A 24678-nucleotide genomic window follows, 5' to 3' on the forward strand; every position below is an offset into this window, starting at 1 on the left:
ATGTTGTAAGCATTTATTAAATTTTTATTTGATGTGTAACGACAGCTTATATATTATATATTATATAAGCTGTGGTGTAAGCGCTTGGTTTCCCTCTGTCGATTTCGCGCCTATATCTTTGACCGACAATTTTAACCGACCGAATGGGTAATATTTTGAATTAGACATGAAATTGCTTCTTTCATCGACTTTTAGAGAGATCGAATGTTTTCTTACTTGACTTGTTTGATTAGCTGCTTATAATTCATTTTCCCCAAATTAGCGAGGTTCAACTATTCACTTGATTAAAACTAATTTTTTTATTGAAAACCATTATTATTTGCTGGTAAGAACCCAGTGATATTCTATAATGCTTCTTTTGTAACCAATATGTCTTCTCCATGTAACAAGTTTGAGGATAACTAATTAACTATGTATAGATAATATTTAATTTGCATTCGATCAATATTACGGCATCGATAATGTAAGCCTGATATTAATCTAACAATATAAAAAGCTATTAAAAAAAGTTGGGTTCTTGATTTTAAAATGTGTTCAACATGACCGCTACTTTCGGCAATACATGTCTGTGAAATTATTTCCATAATATTTGCAAAGTATGTCAGTTAAAGCTAAGGAATTTCTGAATAGAACATATTGGCATTAAATGACGCTAAAAACATTTAATCACCTGAAATATTCGCAGTTAAATAATTTGTAGGAAAATCGTCTGCGGAAGTAATACAACTTTCGAAAATGAAAACAAAATTTCTTCATTTAAAGTGTTAAGAAAGAAGTGTCTTGCTCTCCATTTCTTACCGTTTCTGAGAAATTCTACTTGCAAAATTCCAACGGCAATGTTCAAGCAAACGATCAACTATACGTAAAATATTGATATATGAAATATAGTACAGACTATAGACAGCAGACATTAGGAGAAAATTTGGGTGTGCTAGATAAAAACGCGAATTTGATGTTATTTATGCCCTGTTCATGAGACCCTGTATACTTGAAAATAAATTGGCATATGCAAATTGGTACTTTGTTATAAATTAAACCGATTTTTTGAACAGCGTAACTATCAGCGTAAGATCAATCTGTCGCGAAGCGCTGCTCCAAACAAGCTATTTTTGATGCGGAACAACTTGGTGACAATCTGAGAATATGAAAATTCTATTTTGGAATTGAGTGGCTTGGTATACGTGATGGAGTATGTTCAAAAACACCAATCTGTTTAACAATACATTACGAGATCAGCTGTATTAGTATTTTATATTTAAGTTGACTATAAATTCTCTTACTAGTCTTTTATAATAAGTAAATTGATCTTACCAGACGCAATCCACTAACAAGCTGCATACAGTTCCTAGTTATTTTTGCAAATTTATTTAACCTTTGCTTTTATTTATCTTGTCAAATGTCACACACTAATTGGTTCAATTAAGAAGCCAGTTCGGTATAAGATCGTCTGAACTATTTATGCTGACTGACCTACTTTACTTTTTAATAGCAGAACACAAAAAATAATTTTTATTTTATTGCATCGAACACGCTCTAATCAAGTTTGTCAGGAAGATAATTTGCATCTAAAATGACTTACAGTTTTGAGCTCTCAAATGAGGTTTTGTCTGAAAGGATTTTAGGGTATTGAAAGCGAAAATAAATATTGCTGAGTAATCAACATAATTCGCATTAAACACTATTGATAGAGCAATTTGAATAATACTGTTGAACCATCGTGCACGTTAAGCGTGTTTAAGGTTCGCTTCGATTTATTGACAGTTTGTGTATATACCAACAAATAGTTCACACATTTCCATTTCGTTGGTGTTGAAGAACATGTAAGATTAGCAAGGTTTATGTGCCTACAAAGCCATTAAAGATAGAGACCATGTAATTCACGTAAAACCAATGGAGGAGAAGTCCTGTTGAAGAGATTCATTATTTGCATGGAGTAGATGATTCGATTTTCATATTGGTAGTATTAGATATTTAATAAATTAACAATTTTTTGGCCGTACATACAATTTTTATTTGCTCCCGAATAACTAACTAACACGCGAGGATTTGGAATTGAACTTGCACAAAACATACGACAGTACATTCTGCAAATAGTTTGCAAACATTTTCCTTTCAAAGGGTCCTTTCCCCTCCATTAAGGTAACTAGTGGAATTTGTGAAAACCACACAAACTCTAATTTATTAACGTTGATTTTTAATTTCTGTGTTGTGTCGGCAACATAAACATTTTTTAAACCTTTTAAACGGTATTCTGTTCAGAAGTAAATAGAAAAAATTAAAATTAATATCAGGTGCATGAAATTTCAAACACTTTGGTTAATTAATTAATTTTGTTGCGAATTAATATTAATTAAAAGTGAAAAATGCTCCTGGTAGGTACATCTGCTTGCAATACAATCAACCAGCAATAATCAGAGCTATTGTGTGTTACAAAATAAAGTCCAAACGTATATTTTTGACATATATATATTTTTTTACTATTGCATTTTTCTTATTACGTTCAGGTACGCAACTGTATGTTGTAAAAACTTAAACGAAATTTTCTGACGTTCAGAATACAATATTTTCCTTAAACTGTGTCTCCTGAAAGAATGCCATTGGCTCATAATTATCTGAGTTTTATGCCAAGATATATCGAGTAGAGTTTCTCTTTCCCATAGTTTCCTTCAGGAATCAGCTGAAGCAATTGATATTTCGTATTGCTGGTATAATGTGGCCAAAATAAAGCAGACGCTTAATCATCTTAATGATGTTTTTACTGGTGAGATCCGTTCTCTGTACTCATATAAAACACGCACCAAACGAAACACTTCCAAGCTCGGAGACCAAGTTGATGCTAAGCTATTAAATTGTTTCTTAGGCCAGTTTAGTACAGGCGCTAGTTGCCTTCTCGATTTTCGCTCTTTCGTCGTAAAACTCGCCTTAATCGGCAAACAACGGTAATGCAACTAAAAAGTACGGGCAAAAACGGGTCAATTGCTGCTCTAGTCATGACTTTTTTACCACGAAGCTTCGTTGCGTATTGAAATTCTCGTAACAACTGTCTGCTTAAACGACAGTGTCATCGGCATATCTCATATATCTTAATAAATCCATGACTTCTTCATTTATTGCTATAACAATAATTCGCATTTTTATTATTTTTAGTGTTTCATATTTAAATAAAAAAGTAAAGGTTACTCATACAGGCACTCTTAAGTTGTATTTCGTTAAATAGCCTTTGTCGGAGAATTAGACGTTTATGTGCCTAATAGTTAAGTTTCACGAACACGAGTCTACTGATAAGTGTTTTTTAACTATGGACTCAAAATCAAGGTGACATTATATTTTTTTAGACAAACATTTTTGAGGCGAAATACCCAACAAGCAGTTTGTAAAAAAATCAAAGTGACTTTTCATAAGCATAAGTATAAGCATGAGAAAATTTTTTTTTCCACAATTTGGAAAGTATATTTTTCACCGTAATATTTACAATACATTTTACTTAACATGTGAAATATTTAACAACAAAAGCCAATTATTGACATCTTAGCTTATTTAACATCCCGTGTATAAAGCAGTAGCTGTCTAAAAATATTCGTCAGTTTTCGAACGTGCTATTAAAAGGTCCCAAAATCCAAAAACTCAACGTATCAGCTGTTGAGTCATTTTATTTCGAAACTGGTGATAGATCGGTGGGTTTTCGCGGTTTTTTAATTAATCTTAGTGGAAAACACTTTTCGTACCAGTTCCACGTCACATACACTCTGATCTGTACACAAGGAACGTTTGCGGATATGCTCGGTAAACATTCGCGTGTGCCAATATTGTATTAGTGCGAAATTTGGTGTTAAAGTGCGGAAGTTGCTTCTGTTTTGGGGTTGACCCAAATATCACCCTAAATTGGGAAGTGTGTGTCTGTTCGCTAAGAGCAAATCAAGAAATCCAGCCATTTTATCATTGCGCTGTAAGATGTTTTGATAAATGTTTTTGTTCTTTTGCCTTAATTGATGTTGACTTATTTCGCACTCAGATGGAACCCAATTCGCTAAGATATTCCAAGGCTTCTTTTTAAATCATAAAGAAATTTTAATGTAATATCCAATGGAGGTTTTCTTATTTTACTATAAGTATAGTGCCATCTGACATGATGCCAACTATTTCCAGCGTGTGTTTGCTTTTCATCGTATTATATTTAGGTTTTAATTTTTTATAAAATTGCATGGCATTTCACCAAAATTCCATAAATTTTAAGTCCTTAGTTTTTTCGAATTAAGTAAAATCATATTTATATTTCCCCTCTCCTAATTACCGGTCTTTTAAGTTACCGGAACTCCTTATGAGTGGAAGCGATTTCAGAAACCGATAATTTAACAAAACCCTTAGTCGTTGCTATTATATTTTTCCTGCGCAATTTTTAATTACTTAAAAGACGTGTTTTAGACGGAAGGTCTAAAGACTCAATACTTATAGGAAAAGGATTGTAATGGTTGTAGTATTTTAAATTAATGAAGAAATTATTTAATAATTTCAAGTCTCCTAAGGGGGCGAAGCCGCGCATGTTTTTGCAGCAAATTCAATCCTTTGAGTTCTTCGAATAGAATACTATTTTGCAAATCCAATAGGTGTTTTTTATAGAAGACCACAACACGTTCCACCCGAACAACAAATAATATATGCTAATTCTCTAAGGCTCTTGAGATAATAAATATAAAATGTTTTCCCCCCTTTTAATGGTCCGAACCCTTATAATTTTATTACACTTAAACACAGGTGTGGGCACACTTTATTGGTATTGCCAATGCAAGCCGTTTCACCCGTTTCCAAAATATGAATATTGAATGTTTCATAGCTATTAGATGGCTTTTAAAACGGTTTAATTCCAGTTTTGAGTTATAACTTTTCTTAAATAACTGTAGCGAATAGAATCCCTAAAAAGCAGACGCAGCCAATTATTCTTGATTGAAGAAACCGTTTTACGTATTTTTACACTAAATTTCTTTGCTAATTGGGTAATGCGTTTTATACTGAAAACTTCTTCTCGCACCGCTACATACGAAGAGCTGCTATTTGGCTATATATTTTTTTACATATTAAAATTGTCATTTATAAGAACAGGTGACGAGCAAAGGCCTGCTTCGAATCCACTGATTTCTATACTGTGTTGTCGGTAGGTCGTCCCTGCTCTAAGTCGGCCCATGTGTCCATTTGGATACTCGTGGAGTGTTGCAAAGAAATGTTTTATAAGCTTCAGAAGACTTATTTTTACATTGAGGACTTACCTGCGTCATGCTAAACTAGTGGGTACAGACAAAAGAAAAAAAGTTCACACAATTTACAACTGAATTTGTTCCTATATAGATCTGTGCTACTGTTTTCTTTAATAAATCAATCCAATTTAATGCGCTATTAAACTTAAAGCGTCAAACTTTAAACGTTTTAAACGTTAAACTTAAAACGCTTAAAAAAGTACTATTAAACTACATGATATATTCTGGAAGTATCATTTAATAAGCAAATCGATGTATTTTGCAATTAATGCTGACAGGAAACCTGTAAATCCCGATTCCAGTTTCCCAGTTTTGGCCCTTTCTAAATAATTTATCAGAATATTTTAGGACCGGCCTCTCGAAGCGCCGTTACAAGTAATTGGCTTAAAATTTCAAATTTTATTAGGATTCTAACGACGTTGGGTTTTGATGCTATTGCTTATGAAACCGTGTCCATTTTCAGCATGTCTGGAATGTGGCAAGCGCGCAAAGAATTTCACTTGCACAAGGAACATTAATTCTGGTCATAATCCAGCTGCGTTGTCTCGTTTTCGCATAGCGTCTTGCATGCTTAATGATCACTGGGACCCATTGTAAAATTTTCTTTTGTTATGCCTTGGATTTTTTAATTTCAAATTTTCTGGAATATCTTTAGTGACATCCCACTCAGTTTTTATTTGCTCGCAACCCAACTGATTGTTTAAAATATTATTTTTGAAAGCGGAACATGGAGGCTTTAACTTTTGTGTTTTACGTTTTCTAGATAATCATTTAGATTTTACGTAAATGAAATTTTGAGAATATTCTAAAGCCGCTATGAGCTTTAGTGATGATTTGATGATATATTAAAATATTGTTGCTTTCCAGTAGCTACAGCTCTAATCATTGCAAGAAAAATTCCATGCAAGCAACATTCTTTAGTTCTTCAAGGCGCATCTTATGAAACTCAATGTCCTCTTTAATAATATTGCGACTTTCGGAGAAATGACAACCTATAAATAAAATAAAACTATAAATGGGAAAATGCAATAAGCAAGATATTTTAGATTTGAGAGAAAGCGGCATCAAAACTGACCGGAAAGGTTATTATAATAAAGATGATGGTCGGCTGCTGCTAGTAACGAAATACGGTTGAAAGAGATACCGTACCATCTACCCATTTTTAAATTAGTTTCCATACCACGCACGGCGTATCCTCAATGAGAAGATGCTTAAATGTCTGCATGAGTATACTCATGTAATTTTTGCAAATCTCAAATGTGTATATCGAAATTTGAAATTGGCCTCAACAGTAATTCAAGTGGATTGAAAGTCATTAAAATCAGACTGAGAATTTCCCAATTCCGGAAAACCTATTAATGTTGCACCATTAAACTTTAATGTTCAAAGGGTGATCACAAGCTCAATGCTGAGATAACGTGGCATAAACTTACGTTGCGTTATAACGTGTTATTTCTTCAGTTGCTACTCCTTCGTATATTTATCTGAATCGGGCACTGTCCTTGTTGCATGAACATGCTCAAATTCCATGTTTGTAGACAAATGTAATGTTTACAAATCTCTTCCATTTTTTAACATCTATACAACCGTTCAAAAATGTTGCTACGTCCATAATTTATTTAAAATAAGCCTTGAGAATGTATTGCTCTTAGTTGCACTATACATATAATAAATACATAAATGCATGTACATATTTTCCTAAATTTGTTTAAAAAAAAGTTTTAATTTGTCAAAAATTTATTTAAAAAAAAGAAAATGTGGATATAAACCATTTTTTCATAAACAAGTTACAGAGCTTTTTATTAAATAGTGACATTTCAAAGTGAGTTAAAGTGCATCGATTTGCATCTTTGGAAGTTCGGTACGAGAAAAGGAATAAAACATGCAACGTAGAAAAAACGACGATTTTGCCGCATTCGAGAAACGTGTGCTAAGGAGGCGGAGAGGATGGACCGTAGTAATTGGAAGTGAACTTCCAAAAGGGTAAGAATATAATTCAGACTTTTTCATTATCAGTATGCTCAAATGATATTGTTTTGATATTCAAGTTGTAAATATCCAAGGATTGAAGTATAAGTAGGTGGTTGAAATTATAAATGTGTTAACAATGAATAATATTTACAGAGGAATTAACAATCATGCGGGATCTAAGTCTAAGTCACCTAGTTATAACTAAGCTTCTTAAATGCTGAATGTGAATAAATTAAGACGTCAGTTCTAAGGAAACCCAAACTATTCTAGAAATCTCCCCCACTGCACAACTAAAAACAGGTTCTATATTAAAAAAATACGCTTTGAAGAAAAATCAATCTCCTCAGCATAAAATTTCTTCAATACTTATATCGGACTATTTTTTATTTTAAAAAGTAGCTTCAAATTTATGGATCTGAAAATTAACTGAAACATTAAATGCACAAAACACTCAATGCTTGCTTATCCGCCGGTCTTGCCGCTTCCTTGAATTAGTAGAAATAAATATGTCCTTAGCCGTTTATTTTAACATTGCACAACAAACTGCTCAAATTCAATTTGCAAATTACGCCTTTTCGTTTAGAAATACTTACGGTCGAACGCACGGCAAATTAATTTATGGACTGCTTGTTACAGCTGAGTTACGATTTTAGCAATAAAGAGGAGCGTATATTATTTGCTGGGTGTTTAACTATCAGTGAAATGAGCCACGGACAGAATAAAAATTAAACGCGCATATTGACAAGGGAATTAATAGATTTATACATTTTCTTTCAACGCACATTTTATACCGTGATTTAGTTGAGCATGCATTATTTATAATTTTAGTCTATTAATTCTTTAATTTTTTTTAGCAGAATGTAATATCCATCAATGTTGAAGTGTTTATTTGGATTCTCTACTAGACTTGTGCCTTTTAGAGTAATCTTACAAAGATATGTTTTTTACAAGCACTTTTTATACGAATATTTACATATTCGACTTAATTGGTGAGAATCATGGTGAATAAATCTGAAAATTATTTTAAACTAACCGATGAGCATAGGGAAGAGCAGGTGAATAATTTACTTATCAGTATTTTTGAGAAATTGGTCTTGTCCGTGAATGAAGCTAATAACTGTGAAATTATTGAAAGCTCTTTAGACTAGATTTAGCGTTATTACTGCAACGGCACGAAACAACTGACCAAGGCGATGTGCATACATAGGTACGAGCATATTTTTGGTCACCATTGCCACGTTTGAAAATGTAATTACATATTATTCTGATTTATTTTCCAGCCCCCGTGTACTTTTTATGATAWTCTTATCTTTCCTGGGTCTCACTCAAAGTGTGAAGTAGAAGTTTTTTGAATATCGTTAATTTCATTACGTTGCGGCGAGATAACAGCACCATCATCAGGTTTAAAATTTACACAAACCACAAACACCAATTTACAATTAAAACATACATGTTGTATAAAAACTATAATTTATGAAGTGTTAAAACATGCATCAGTTTTTGAGGGAAAAGAATCCTTCTTTTTGGGAGAGCAAAACACTGGAAAAACTTACCTCATGATTGGCAAAAATCAACGTTCTTTTAGGTGCTGCCTTCTTGAAACCTTAAATTTCTCTCTGAATTATTCTCTACATTTGCRAGATTGGTATGTATGGATTGAGATAAGCAGAAATAGTTTTGTTTTATGGGATCCGTATTTACAATTTTGTAAGCATGAAAAAAGTTAGTTCWCTARCACAAGWACMATSMCMYWMASGASWYAAMMTAWSCACMGWWSYGTKWGTYMTYYAGYAGYAASAASGWYTTAAGGACKMTTAAGGACTTGAAAATMTAAAGAAATTCCCWCARTTGTSTGTMATTCTAKTWKTMWCGGGAACKTTKKWRMYKATTAWATTCTWGAAAATTATCGATGACCATCACTGGGTCCATCTTAAAAGAACGACTTCTGCACAGTTTGTTAATATTCCTGATTTCTATTAATCTATGCAGTTTAACTGAACATTGTGCAATGTATTCGATTGGTTAGACTAAGTTAGTAAACATCGTAAACCAAATTTGGAGCAAATAAATTAGAGTCAAAAATAATTTATTTTTAAATGCAGATATGTAGCTGAAATATTTTCATTGATTTCTTCGCGTTGCTCCTAAAACCTAGCAAATTAATATAATTATTATCCTCACCTCGAACAATTTCCGATTGATATTGATTAATATTTTTCAATTCTTTCTGTTTACAGTTTAATTGATACGTGATATTTGAAGTGAAAAACAGCAAACCTATGATTTAGTGAATAATGTCATAATATGTAAAACACGCATAAACATCACGCGTTTTGCGTACGTTTACCAGTTTTATTTAACTGTGTTAAAAATCTGACATGATCCGACTGAAACTGAATTAGTATATGACGAGCAAACGGCAGCCACATATTTATCCAAAATTAATGGCTCAAGCAATTATAATAAATTGTTGGCAATTTTTTCTAACTAATTGAAACACTGTAGAGCTGCGTTCGAATGCATTATTGCCTTAATTAAACAAATTAAATCTTAGTTTACTACTTCAGGAAATTGTCGTATCAAGTGCACAATTAAGAGGTTGTTTGTTCATCGATCCTTACTGTGAAGTTTAATTTGATTTAAGTAAGTTAGTTTTTTGGCAGGATAACTAGATTTTGAGATTGCAGTTGAGACTCCAAATAAGAGCCTTAAAAAAATTACGTACAATCATCGGTTTAACTTGTCAAATTAGGTCTATGGCGAACTGAAACAAGTTTTTCGATTTTCCTACCTTGTTGTTGGTATGTATTTAGGTAGTTATATCGATGCCATAAATTGAAGGTACGAACGCTGCAAAGGAATCATACATATTCTAACTACAAAGTCTATAAAAAAGCCGATTTGCTCTTTAATCTGATTCTCTCTCAAGTCTTCAGCAGCGCGAACTCTTGTAGTTTTAATAGAACATTGGTTTTAAAAAAGCGCATTTTTTTCGAAATCTATAATTAGGTACAAGAATTGTCATCTGTCTTAAAAGAAAGAAATTTATCACGCCTTCAATTACGAATTTATGAAGAGTAAATTTTTTCTTTGGGTAACAAAACTCTTAGAATCGTATTAAAAAAAATAAATGTTTTTGTTAAATAAAAGTGAATTATTCCTAAGTGAAAGTTGTTGCAATCAAGGTTCTGAACGCTGAAATGATTGCAGTACTTATGAGCAACGGAGGATCAAGCTCATGTAAAGAGTGCACGAATGGAAATATGTATTTATACAGCGTGAGTCAGTGAAGTGACACCCGCTTTAAGCTCATAAGGAATTAGCGACTGGAAAAAAGCGTTCATATAAAAGTGGTGTGGTTGTCGCTAAGGGTGTCCTCAGGGTAACTCAAAATTAAGTTATGACAGACAAGTTTTTTTGTTTAATGGAATAGCCTACTTCTTAATCCAGATTCAGTTTTACATTGGATTGGAAGTATTTTTTGTCTAACATAGTACCTATGTACCGATCTTTCGGAATTCAATAGTTTTGGACATAACGAGATTTAGTGAAGGGCACGCAACAAAAGTAAAATTAATATTATTATGTTTTTCTAAAATAGATGACCTATCATAGAGCAATATTTATTGTATTCGCGAGCTCAGTTTGACGAATTTTCGTTGACGTATTCCCATGGAAAAAAAGTCACAAGGAGTGAGTCAGGTGATCTGGCTGACCAATTAATATTCGCGTCCTTGTCCCTAAACTCTCTATAAAATTGAATACATTTGGTTGTGTTCCCATGTTTAAACGTCGTTATGTTCACAACTATTCATTTTAGTCAAACAGTATGTTATACAGAAAATACTTCAAATCCAATGTAGAAGCTGAATCTGGAATAAAAAGTCTGCTATTAGTTCCATCAAGAACATAAAATTGACCGTCATAACTTTATTTTGGGCCACCACATACACTCCAAAGTAATAGAAATAAATAGTTTATATGAACTGGACTGCTTCACTAAGGTTTTTCGTCTTGCAAATAATGACATTTTTCCACTTTAAACAAATAGAAATTACCATGGTACAAATAGATTTTAGACATAAGATTTCAAACTTAATCCGATAAAGGCTAACAAACTGCAACTGATTTTTTTTTAATGATAATTTTGGGAAACATTCATTTCACTCAGAGCGTAAAACAGCGAAGTAAACTTTCCCGAGTGCACCAAATCTGCTCGTTCCAGAAAATGCGTGAAGGCGGTAGATATTATTATCTCTTTGGGAATTTGCAAATCCTCCAGTTTGTACTTGCAATTATACATATTGTTTCAAGTGTTGCAGTTCATGAATAATAATTCAGTTGGAATTTTCGACCGTCTGACTTTTAATTGGGTTGATAACTATTAGTAACTAAAACTAAATGAAGTACATTAAATCTAAATGCCGCGGATAAAAGTTGTAGCAATGTCACATTTAGAATTTTGACCGGCCGTGAAAGCCTTCATAATTGGTACCATTTTATTGAAATGAGCAAATGCAACCACTAATTGAGTAAAATAAACTATACTAAAACTGATCCGATCAGAGTATCCGCTCTGGCCGTTTTAATTGAGCGATACAGTTCCTAAGCCCATAAATTGGCAACAAATAAAAACATCGCTAGAATAGTAACTGATGAAAAGGGTCTGAATTTAGTAGCCTTTATCGAAAGGGGAACATCATTTCACATCATCAATGATCAATAATTCCAAGAGGAACTCACAAGAACCAAGAATAAACAGAGTTTATGTTCGCTCCAATTAACCTGGTTTATTTGCACTCTTGATTTTGGGGTATTATTGGCTTTAGTTTCAAATCAGGCTTTGACCAATTGCAGTGGTTGTATTATTTAACTGAAGTAACGAAACTTCTTTTTCTCCATCCCGAATCTAATAAATTGGCTTGAGTGGGCCATTTTCCTTATACGTATTTTCAAACTATCTCATGTTTTTTTCACCTACGAGCACGTTTGCATCTGGCAAAATATTATGAGTAGATATGAAAAAAATTAAACGAATTAAGTTGATTATCATTAGAAAATCATTAGAAAATCAACATTGACTTTCATAGTTTATACAATTGGTGTGTACAGTGAGTTTTTGGTAATGTACCTGTACCCTGAAGTAATTTTTTTCACGTTTTCGATCATAACTTGTCAAGAAGTTAGTATTATATTATATTATATTAACATAGTTATTTAATAGGCATTTTATCAGTTCTCGTAGTTGTTGCAGGTGTATGTTTTGTCAGTTAAAAATCTAGAGGATGGCTTTGCATTTTCCGAACTACAATTTCGATATTTAATTTCTGCAGCATTTCAGAAATCGCAAGTCTGTCTTACGTAAATATTCTTCAATTTTTACAGCAATATTATTTCTACTCTGTGGCCACAACGGGAGTAAAGCACTCGATTCAATTCTTCAGAGTAACGTTCATTGAATCCAAACCAGATCGACCTTTGTTATACCAATTGTTGCGTGTGTTTGTCCACCAGAAATCGTTAAAATATAAAAAATTATATTTTCACCAAATTGTTCTAAATCGAATCAACAAGTAGGCCTAATTTCAAACAGATAAATAAGCACGTGTTAGAAATATTAAGGGTCTTAACCACTCGCTAAAAATATTTTACTTCTATATTTTCTTTGTTGCAAACATTAAGATTTGCAAAATTTTAAAAGTGAGCTTTACATTCTGAATTTAGTTTTACGCTGTCTTTTTTCCCGTAAAATGTTTATTCAAAAGCAATTATTTTCAGTTACTTTAAATCAATACAGATAAAAATTCTACAGAGGTTTGGAAAATTTTTTCAAATTTAAAAAACAATTAACAATGTGCATCGCAATTAGCAATGGCTGAAAAGACTGTCATATTATAAAGCGATAGCGATAATCTTGTAAATTTGTGTTGTTTGTATCTTGTCCCCGACTTTTTAACATTTTTAGTTGTTACTTGAAACAAACCATTTTACCCCGTTATTAAAAGTTTTGTAAACAATTAGTAAAATTACTTCAACGCGTTGTTGAGTGATGGCGGAAGAATAATTAATTTTTCCATAATTTTTCGTGGACTGCAACATACAGAATAGGCAACGTTACATATAAATAAGTTCTTAAATCGATCTAGTCTGGACATAAATATGTGGTCAAGCCGTATAACCGATGGATTCGGATATCCTGCGTTGAGGAGGTCTCGAATTGAACATGCATAATTTTAACCACATATTTTCGGGCAAAATTATGAGAAAAAGTTGAAATAGCATATCGAAGAGTTGGTTTTTGATATCCATATCCACCATGTTTGAGATATTGTATTGTTTACATGGATGTATTACGAATTATCTATTCGCATAGGGTTATTTTGCCTCGGTAGCGATTTAATAGAAAATGGATAATTAAATATAAATAATTACTTACGTTTAATGATAAACCGTACACGAGCGTGATAAAAGAACAATGGTAATGTAGGAACAACAGTCTAAAACTTATCTCTTGCGATTTTTAGTGTTCTGTGATAATCATATGAGGACCGGATAATCCGAAACATCAATATAATGATCATAAAACTTTACACAGGGAATATTATTTTTTGGTCGATTAATTGAAAATAATGAAATTGAACTCTAAGACTTATTTAATCAGCATTAACAATTATTAAAGTGTAAGTGTAAAAATAGCAAATACATTCTGTATTTTTAGCAATGACAGGTTGTAGGGACAGATAATTAATGCTTTGAGCAATGGTTTATAAAATAAATTAGTCAGTCTTTTTTGAAGACATTGCAGAATTTAGTTTATTAAATATAAAATTGTTTGATTGATATTTATGTGCACCTGAAATCGATCAAAAATTTTATTTTGCAGGGGTGGTTTTTAATCCGGACACGTCCGAAGGAAATGGTTTTAATTTTTTTTTAATTTACTTTTTTCGATTTACTTTACCCATCATAAAGTTTGCTAAATTTTATTGTTTCCAATGCTCTAATTAAGCAGCAAAATACGTCATCTTGCTCACTAATTCGACGCACAATAATGAAAAGCGCGTGTAAGATTTACAACAAAATCAAAAGGAAACGAGATATAAAATAAAATAAGATGCAAGTTCCTATTAGATCCTTTATTATTATTCACATAAAACAAGTGCTTTCATATGTTTTTATTTTGTTACATATGCATATTAGACTGCATTTATAATTTTATTGGAATAATAAAAGACTTTTGATTTATTTTGCATAACTATAACTATAAATGTTAAGTGATAACTAGTAATGCAGGAGTTAAGCTCTGGTGAGACAGATCAGAAGGTTTTTAGTTATGGCGGATAAAAACTTGCGGCTCAAATTTCTCCTATTTTGCTTCTATAGCTCAATTTGGATATTTTGATTGCATTCAACAAAAACATCAACGTTTAGAATTAAAAATGGATTGAGTTGTTTTTTTTTATTATATGTGTCAAATTTTTTCAGCACCAACAATTTTTTGCCTGCACCCATAAAACATCCGCTTCATCAAAGCACAAAACAGAGCTAACTAAACAAAAATTTAAATCAAATAATTTTTGCAATACCCAACTGAACAAATGGTTCAATATTTCTAAGCACCAGAGTTAAGTTATGTTCGCAGACAATTTCCAATAGGGTTCGCAGTGACATCTGCAAATAAATTGGTGGTTTTTTTTTTGGATTTTGGGACACATATTTTGCAGCAGATAATTCATATCCTTTAATCATTTGCTCACAAGTTAAGGCACGTACTCACAGGATAACAACAGAGTTAACATAAACTGTACCCTAACTCTAGCTGGTTCATAAGCTCTAAAATTCTCATAAACTCAAAAGTTTCTCAAAACTCGATAAACATTTTTCTTAGTAGAAAAGTCAGCATCTCGCAAACATCTCACGTATGTTAACGAAGGAGTATAGGTAATCCACGAACTCAATTAATTCGTCATATTTAACATTAGCACCTACTTAGTTATTAGCATATTTGTAATGTTTCCCTAACTCTATCAGTCTTACTTTCGGCAGTTTTCTCTGGTTTAGTAAAATGAAAACTTGGTATGAATTGTTTCAATAATCAACGAATAAACTTATTAAAATTAAACAAGTATACAAGTTTTTCCCTCTCAGCGATTCCTACTTGTTATACGCTATGTTTAAAAGAATGACGAAATGTTCGCAACCCTCTATCCTTAGATTGTGGGAAAATATATTTGCCTCCTGTGGTTGCATGATGCTCCCATGGTTCTGATTTTTTAAATCGTGATTCTATCCTGATCCTATAAGCTAAAATGATGAACCAAAACACACCTTTCATTTCTAAGGCGTTTTAGTGTTTCTACTTCTGTCAACAAGTCCATCATTAGGCACTTTCTAGTATTACATTCTTCCTGACTGGAAAATTATCAATATCACAGCACTTTCCTGCTTGTTACATTCTGTCGACCCCTGTTGGAGCAACACTGAGACTGCAACCGGAAAATTTTCCTGCGAATAGCGATCCGACGCAGGCTATTTGTGTTTTCCATCGGGTCAACGTCATTTCCCAACTTTGCGGTCGATTGTAGAAACTGTTTTCCGCGTTTTGCACAGATGGAGCTTTTAAGATGTTTTAGATCAATCATTGAATGAATTCTAGCGTTTTCAATTAACGATTAGACATTTTTATTTCTACTCCATATCACTAGGACCAATATAAAACAAAGGCATGTTAAAATGTACATATATACAGAGTGTTTCGAGAGGAAAACGAAATATTTGGGGAATGCATTCAGAAGGTCAAAATAAGGTAAATCAGTCCATGTGGTTTCATCCGATTCTTAATCGTTTCTGAAATGAAGGGGTTTTTAGTTTTTACCATCAATTTGTGTATATGAAACTGGATTTTTTTTATCAGGGTAAAAATTAATTCTGACCGAGGGGAAAGTTTAAATGCGGAAAATAAAGAAAATGTTCTGGATATGGCTGAAGTGAATTCAGTACAAGGCGTATTAGCGATGAATGCGGCTTAGTTCACCCGCAATGGAATCGAAAATATCACTATGAACATCGGGGGTTTTATCAAAACCTTCATACCACGTTTGAACAAAACTTTGAAATGAAGAGTTTTTAGTGTTCAAAAATTCTAAATTAAAGGGATTTTTCGCGTCTTAAGCGGACACATAATTTTTGGAATAAGAAAAATGTTTTGCTTTCGGCAGGACTCGAACCTGTAACCTTCATGAAATCCCTTTCATTTAGAATTTTCGGACACTAAAAACTCTTCATTTTTATATTTATAGCCCTGGTGGAAATCCAAAGCAGTTTTCTAGTAGGAATTGGCCACGCTTACTAGGCACTGGGTAGGAATTGGACCCTTTTCCTTAGCCCGTAATATTACAATAATGAAACGTTTTTTCTAACCTTTCTCTAGTAATTAAAATGGGCTAGTGAAACTAGGTATTTTTAGACCAAGATTTAGAAGAGATTATTAAAAATGCCCAAATATATCTAGTACTGCCCCATTACATGGGAAAATCGCGTTTAATATGTTATATAATATGCGTTTCGGCCCGGAAAAATTTTCAACCTCTCTTCGTTAACATTTTGTGCTATTTTTTGTGGAAAATATATTGTTAATAGGAACAAACCCATCCATCATTTTTGGAGCTACGTTTATTGAATAATACATAACCAACATTAAAAAAAATAGTTCTCGAAATAAGACGATAAGAAAAAAAATAGACTTTTGCCTACTGTTAATATTTCAATTAGTTTTAAGGTGTAAGTCGGAAAGCAGATTAGTTCTGAAGTTGTCCGATATGTAGTTGCAGGCTTTTTGCGGCAAAAATCTAAAGAAAAACACTATTAGAAAACCAAATCCCACATGTTTTATACAGAGTATCCCGAAATTGTTGGTCAAAATATTTTGATAATTGATAATAACGCTAGAATCATTACTAATATTTCATAGCTCTTCTTTCGTGTTAAGAGGAGTAGAGAAAAACAACGTTCTGAGCTGATCGCAAAGAAAAATTTTAAAGGGTTTATGTTGGGAGACCGGGGTGGCGCAGAAATAAGGCATTTCCGGTTACTGCTTATTTGGATATTATTACTTTTACCACTACAAAAAGAGTTTTGTTTCAAAATCCGTTAAATATATCGAAAAGTGCACAGTATATCGTTTTCGTAGCAAAAATGGGCATGTCTAACCACTGTGTCATATTTTCAATTTTCAAATTTTGCAACAGCGTTAAATTTGCACTTATCATAAAATTAATTTTGATTGTACCTATACAATAACAGAATTTTGTAGAAAATTGACAATTCCTCCTGGCGCCTATCTACCAGCTGCGTTTTTAACATAAATTTTACAAACTCCAAATTAACGTTGTGATTATTAAGAATATATTCCAATTTTCAAGTTGTCATTTTGCGAACTCACAAGGAGGACAGATCGAAAACAATGTATATGAAGTACTGGCTTTATTTTCCGGTCTCCTGTTCTTGCTCTCATTATTGACGTACCATTTCGGGACACCCTGTATATCTACTCTTTATTAAGTTGTATAACTATATTAGTTGTATGATCCTGAGTTGTTCACGTCTCAATTATAATTCATTGTTATAGGTATACTTTTTCTAATTTCTCCTTAGGAACGTGTACTCAGATTTTAAATATATTATATTATAAGTTGAATACGCTTCTGCAGTGTCAATTTTGTTACCAGTTTGTTTTCCGTTTGCGTTGTTCGAATTGCAATAAGTCACAACTAAAATTTTAAGATTCCTTATGCTTGACACGAAAAAGCGTCTTCAACTACGGATAAAATTCGATACTCTTTTTTAGCTCAAACCATCTTTCTATATCGCGTTAAATGACGTGTAACTTCAGCTTCATACAAAGTCAATGAAAGTGAGAAAAAGATGTGATAATTACACTAATTGTGTTTAAATCACCTGGTTTTTAGTTTCATTACAAGTCCTATATCTGTAGGAAGCAAAACGTTTCTTCTGTTGGTGGTCTGAGCCTCAAATATTGCATCTGCTACAAACTGAGGCTTTAACACTGGAAAAAGCAGTTCATAGGAAATTTCATAGTTTGTACATAACCCGGTGTCCACCATAAAAGGGTATACGGTTGTAAAATTGACATTGTTATTCGGGTATTGCCTAGAATGAAAAACTCTTGAAGTTCAAATGTTTACTGGTTGTATCTATGTAAACAAAAATTAATTGTTGAAGTTGTACCTGAACTCTTCATATAAACCTTCCATAAGTCCACGCACAGCAAACTTGCTGGCATTATATGGAACAAGATTGATCAGTCCTACGTATCCCGCCATTGAGGAAAGGGACACGATGTGACCATTGTTTTTTTCTCTCATCGTAGGTAGAAATGCTTGTAATGTCTAAAAATAATTTTACTGTTTTATTGCATTTTTTTCACTTCGCAAAATAAGCATTTCTAAAATTCCAAATTCAACAACACGTAGCCAAACAGCCACGTGTGAAAATTATGTGTGTTCAACCGAATTACAGCTTAACATGCCGATTGTTGTGTTTTTATGGAATGAAGCTACAATATGTAGTAATCAGACCCAAATATGGATGATTTAAATATGTAATCAAATATTTACATGCACGGATTACGTCAACATAATTAAATGAAATGATAGCATGAATGAAAATCACAAGATTTATAAACATCATATTCAATTTATATTTACAGGCTGTTCGAATAACGCATGCGAGATTTTAACTACATATTTGGTATTCAAAACCCCATGAGAATGTCATATAATGCACTATGAAAGAAAGTTTATAGATATGCCATTCAAATATCGGTTGATTTTGTCATTTACATGTATTGAAAATGTTTGGATACTCGAAAAATGTAAACTTTTCATAAGACGCCCCTTTTCACTTAAAAACTATATGACTTCAGATATAATACATAGAATAATTAAAAGTTTATAGTAGTTTGTTCATTTACATTCTACTGACAGTCAAAATCAATTCTGAATTATGTCCTCAATCAATTGTTGTTAAAAACTTTTATTATAACTTTTCTCTGTGTGTACTTTTAAAGATTGCAGCCTAGATGACACATTTGCACAATAGTATAACAGAAATTTAAAAATTTCTTGTTTTTTTGGGATGTACCTTCTCATTTGATTGGTCAAGACCACTCTGTATAACAATATTAAAATAACTAATTAAATTATTGAATAGAAAAGCAGTTTATGCGATTTGTGCAGATAGAAATTATATTGGACGTTAGTCTACGTTATACAAGCATTTAAAATAGTATAGTTTCAAATTTTCGTAAAATTGATCGATTGATAAATTTTAGCCTCCGTGAACTATGCCATACAGGGTGATTCAAAATTGGAGTCATTTCTTTTAAGGGGTAATAGAGGCTACCTTGGGGAGAACGAGAAAAATATTTTAAAAAAATTTTTCGAAAATTTCTAGACGATATTAACAGCTGAAAATCAATTTTTATCATTGTTATTAAGCATTATTTTGAAATTGTTCCATGTTTAATTGGTAGCATATTGGAATACTTAAGCATTCAAAAATAAAAATTACGATCTTTGCTTCAAATTACGAAAATTTTTGATATAAAAAAAGCTCTCTTCTACAATTTTTTGATGAAAAGGCACAGCGGCTATGATGTTTTTTGTCATTAACAGATAGTTACAGGTGGCTAGCCCTTATTAATAATAACAATAATTTGTCAAACTGTGGCTTACTTTGAATTTCCTTTCAAGAATTTGCGGATATGCGATTAGTTCAGGGCAAATCTACAGTAACATAGCAGAACCTGAAAGAACTCACTATAACAAAGGGCGAGGAGAGTGGTTCCAGGAAGCTAGTGGTCGGCAATAGATGTTCGGGTTCCAGGCACAAACGAACAAGTATTGGACATAATCGAATCAGGGAATTCGAGGGGTACTCAGAGCACAGTAACTGACACTATCCCAAGCACCAAATAAATAGCGAGTAAAGGCTACATTCCTACCACGTTTGTACGATGCACACAGCACAAGGAGATACAAATGGAGCAGGAGTTAATTCACTGAATACGAGAAGCAGCTTGATAAGAGTGGATAATAAGGAGATTACTCAGGCACTAGCTTGTTTGGAGTTAACCATTGAAATGTTTGGTGTTGTATGGTTGATTTATAAACACCAATGATCGAGGTTATGAGAAAAGGTTAACATTTCGAAAGTACGTTGCGCAGTAACAAATCTTGTTGATTTTACCGTTTATCCTTGTCTCTTTTGTTGTAAGTCTGTATAATTTGATGGTTACCGGAGTTTTAAATAATTACGAAGCACCAGGGATTTGCACAATGTTAATTAGGCAGATTACCTTGAAAAACATTGCTGCCCTATTTCTAATATAGTTTTTTGGAAATTTCTCAGTTTTTAATAACAATTAATTTATTTTACTATTTTTTCTGTACTCCTATAACAGCGCCAGACAACACCTCCAGAGGAATGACGCCAATTTTGAATCACCCTGTGTATGCAATATAATGAACTATTATTAATGTATCATCAATTGTACCTCAAGCCATTACGATGTTGTAATAAGGCTAACTTTGTCGATAATTTTACGTCTGTTTCATTTCTATCATATGGCCACAAGTTTCATATGTAATATCGCAATAATTTCACATAAGACATTTTTTGCGAGTTACTCTGAAATGTAATTATATGAAAATAATATTTTCCGAATTCCTTTAATTCCTTCGAGTTTTCCAACGGTGTACAAGCCCTTAATTGAGCATTCATATCTTATATCATAGCATTGTTTGAAACCCACAAACAGCTGCACTTGATTCCAGTTAGTACGCAATGTTTACTTGAAAGAACCGATGAACGAAATACGAGAAACGAGGCGGAAATCAACAACTGACGTAATATTTTAATGAGGATGCGGCAACATAATTAAAGCAGATTTCCAGATCACAAATAAAATGTCATTCTACAAGAAGTTGGAAGATGCTGATTTTAAAAGAAACCTGACAAAAACAGTTAATTAAAAAATAAAAAACAACTCGGAACTTACTCCTTCTGCGCGAAGAATATTTCTTGTTTTAAATGATTAAGAAAATTTCCGATCAACAAAATTTGCTATTTTAAACAAGTTACTTCTCATAACTCACATCAAGACCCGTGTTAGTGTATAGTGAATAATTTATAAAGTGAGTTACCCAAAAGTTTCCCATGACGTTAATATCCATTATTCTCCGTATTTCCTGCTCGGTGTGGTCTAGGAACGAATGGTGCGGCATTATACCTGCATTGTTTATTAAAATAGTAACATCGCCGATATCTTGCTGAATTTTCTTTGCCGTATCCATTACCTCTTGTCGGTTCGAAACGTCTACCCTGGAAAATAAATACTTTCGTTAATATATGTGTGTCAACTAAAAGACATATTACTGCTTTGGTATTAGTGATGGAAGCTAAAACCGAAAATTTAGCTGAATTTGGATTTTTAAATAATGTGGATATACGCTTTGTGGAATTGAATTCATTTGCTCAGTAAACAAGTGCAGTTCAAAAATTTAAAAAATGCTGAACAAATACCATAGCTTTATTTTCTATTACAATTTCAGTGAACCTACATAAATCTGCTATTCAATTGACATTCTATTGCATGCATATTTATTCAGATATGTTATTTTCCAATATTTCCATACATTCCAGACATGTCTGTCGGATCACAATATGAAACTGTAGCAGCTTTATCAAAGGATTTGTACAATATAGGCAAAGGAATGTCACGAGGCACTTTCGAATCGTCTTATGCCTTTCACTAAACGCTTTTATGCGAACAGTTCATTTCGAGATTTTATAATAGCAACAATTAGCTGTTATAATTTTCCAATTAGTTGTACTTTTTAAGTTCAGCTTTATTTCGATCTGTCATTCAGGAAATATGCCTTAATTTGTAAAGTGTCTTATGCTTTTAAATCGTGTTTATTACATACTTAAATCCGTAGGCTGTTGGATATCCCGATGAGTTAATTGTCTGGATTGTCTCATTATTCAATTTCTCATTTACATCCCATCCAATAACACGAGCCCCTGCTTTAGCATATTTAAATGCCAACAATTTTCCAATTCCATGTCCAGTACCAGTTATCTGCAAAATAGAGAAATTTTTGAAGATTAACAAATTTAATGCAGTGATCAATAAAACTCGTTCAATATTTACAGACTATTGAGATGTTTTTGCATCAGAGTAAAGCTTCAATTCTATTTTTCTAATACGGAAATGAACTTATAGTTCAAACGGAATGGTGTATTACTCGATATAATTTGATAGCCCAGAATTGCTTAAAATGATATTTAGAAACTGAACAAAACGTAACAATCCTCCAACGGAAGATTGAAAACTAATACCAGCGGGCGTTTGCATGTTTATTCTAGTTTAGCAATGATGGTAAAATGCAAGTAATGGTTCAACAACCCAATTATCCCGCGTAGATTCTGTCTGCCTTTGTCTAGATGGGTAGATAGAAGAAAGTAGAACTCCAAACACGAAGCTAATTTATGTCGGGGTTGAATGAAAAGAAATGTGAAATAAAACTTTATGCGGCTGCATTAATTGATTTTAATCAAAGTCTGACTCTAGAGTTGAAGTTTAATTATCAGGAAATCTGCTGAAGGAACTATCTGAACTGATAGTCCAATCTCCATCTGTCAATGTTCAAAAAACAGCTAGGCAAAAAGCAATAAATTGATTGTTTGTTTCTGAAACATTCATGTAACATAAAATTGCTAATAGATTCAATTTGAGTAGAGTAAATCAGAGGGCTAACAAATAAACCATCAAATTATTTAATTCCGTTAGATTTTTCAGCATACTCGTCTTATTTAAATTTAAAATTTATAGCATATTTATGGTAAAGTCTATACTTTAGCAGTTAATACATACCAATACCAGTTGTCCTTCTACTGACTTTCTTTGAGGATTTGACGAAAATATGGCTTCAATGATGAAATATGGCAGTAGGATAACAAAAAAAAAGAGCACATGTATAACTCCTTTAGCCCAGTCCAAAAATTCGTCAGTCGTTGCCCTAAAATAAATTAATTGTAAATAGTTAAGCGTGTGCTAAGCGTGTTTTAATTATGTGCGTTACATTCGAACTACGATAATGATTCAGTTTATAATTTTAGCAGACAGGGAAAATTGGTCGTTTTTACGGATTATCTCTTGAACCGTAGTAGAAACCAAGAAGCTGTGTGTGAAGTGTCCTGAGCTAGATTTGTGAGACAGAAAAACTGGCGCATTTCAATTTTTCCTCTTGCTACTTCGTTTTGTCCTGTACCTTACAGGGTAAAGTACAACTCAAATACTAGTAGAAAAACAAACGGTGAGTCCCAAAACAGTTGCAAGCTAAACATGTGTTTATTTCTAATGGGTCTCCGTGTATATTTTGATACAATTGCCGAACTTTCCCCGAGTGTATCCAAATATGATTCACAAATAAGTTTTTTACAACTATAAAGGGTTTGCAAGTATTGATGCAAACTAGCCGATTCGAAGATACATATTTCTCACATTGGACTGTTTTTGATAAAAATAATATTCTACAAGACTACTAGTCTAAAAACTACAGACCTGCTACATTACTCCCGGTGCTGGGCAAAGTTTTGGAACGCATACTAAAACAGAGGCTCGAAGAACTGATCGGAAACCATATGCCAATCTACCAATTTGGCTTCAAACAATATCACTCGACTATTCATACGCTATTTATTTTGACGAACAACATACAAACAACTCACCTAACCGACGGAAACTCGACATGTCTACTCATGGACATCAGCAAGGCTTTTGAAAGTGTCTGCCGGAGGGCTTACTATAAAAAACTATACAAACTCCACACACCACCATATCTACTCCACACCATAAAGAACTTATTAGAAAACAGACAACTACAATTACGAATTGACAACACAATCTCCTTTTCTTCTTCCCCTGAACAAGGGCTCCCTCAAGGATCCTCGCGCTCACCCTTTCTCTTCAGTATATACTGCCATGACATATACAATTACAATTTACCAGTCAAAAATCAAATTGACAAAACGGTATACGTATTGCAATACGCTGACGACGTGGCACTTATTGTACACGACAAAACTACTGAAAAAGCGAATGAAAGACTCCAAAAACTAGCAAACAGCACAATGACATAGTTTTATAAATGGAGACTAACACCAAACGCCACAAAAAACCAACTTCTACTCACGAACCACAGACTTAACGCTGACTCCCCTACAATAACTGTAGACGGTCAAACGACGCAACCGAAGAACGCGTTAGGTACCTTGAGATCACAATCGACCACAAACTCAAATTCACTAAACACACACGAAACATCAGAACAGAAACGATAAAAAGAACAAAACACTTTCGATCACTAACATA

General features: G+C 32.9%; 2 protein-coding genes and 1 long non-coding RNA gene across 5 annotated transcripts in view; 1 reads left to right on the forward strand and 2 right to left on the reverse strand.

Moving 5' to 3' along the window:
- LOC109544355 (cAMP-specific 3',5'-cyclic phosphodiesterase) overlaps positions 1 to 24678 on the forward strand; it is a 796409-nt gene that overhangs the window by 255719 nt on the left and 516012 nt on the right. The window contains exon 1 of one of the 3 annotated variants that reach the window (XM_019914477.2): positions 7086 to 7232. The exons of the other annotated variants lie outside the window; for them this stretch is intronic. Within the exon in view, the coding sequence (XP_019770036.1) occupies positions 7132 to 7232 (101 nt within the window). The 5' untranslated portion in view covers positions 7086 to 7131. Of the gene's footprint in view, positions 1 to 7085; positions 7233 to 24678 lie in introns of those variants that run through there. 3 annotated transcript variants of the gene reach the window in all.
- Positions 14434 to 24678, reverse strand: part of LOC125504623 — an 18168-nt gene continuing 7923 nt past the window's right edge. The window contains exon 2 of the long non-coding RNA XR_007281605.1: positions 14434 to 15624. This is a non-coding gene — a long non-coding RNA (uncharacterized LOC125504623). The remainder of the gene's footprint in view (positions 15625 to 24678) is intronic.
- Positions 16875 to 24678, reverse strand: part of LOC109544357 (short-chain dehydrogenase/reductase family 16C member 6) — a 12459-nt gene continuing 4655 nt past the window's right edge. Inside the window, exons 2-7 of the mRNA XM_019914483.2 lie at positions 23179 to 23323; positions 22229 to 22383; positions 21446 to 21623; positions 18468 to 18628; positions 18177 to 18389; positions 16875 to 17068 (exon numbers count right to left, since the gene is read on the reverse strand). Coding sequence (XP_019770042.1) covers positions 16984 to 17068; positions 18177 to 18389; positions 18468 to 18628; positions 21446 to 21623; positions 22229 to 22383; positions 23179 to 23323 — 937 coding nt within the window. The 3' untranslated portion in view covers positions 16875 to 16983. The remainder of the gene's footprint in view (positions 17069 to 18176; positions 18390 to 18467; positions 18629 to 21445; positions 21624 to 22228; positions 22384 to 23178; positions 23324 to 24678) is intronic.

This window comes from Dendroctonus ponderosae, unplaced genomic scaffold (genome assembly GCF_020466585.1).
Source record: "Dendroctonus ponderosae isolate FM_Combo_2020 unplaced genomic scaffold, Dpon_F_20191213v2 Dpon_F_20191213_5, whole genome shotgun sequence".
In the NCBI taxonomy this organism is placed as follows: Eukaryota; Metazoa; Arthropoda; class Insecta; order Coleoptera; family Curculionidae; genus Dendroctonus; species Dendroctonus ponderosae.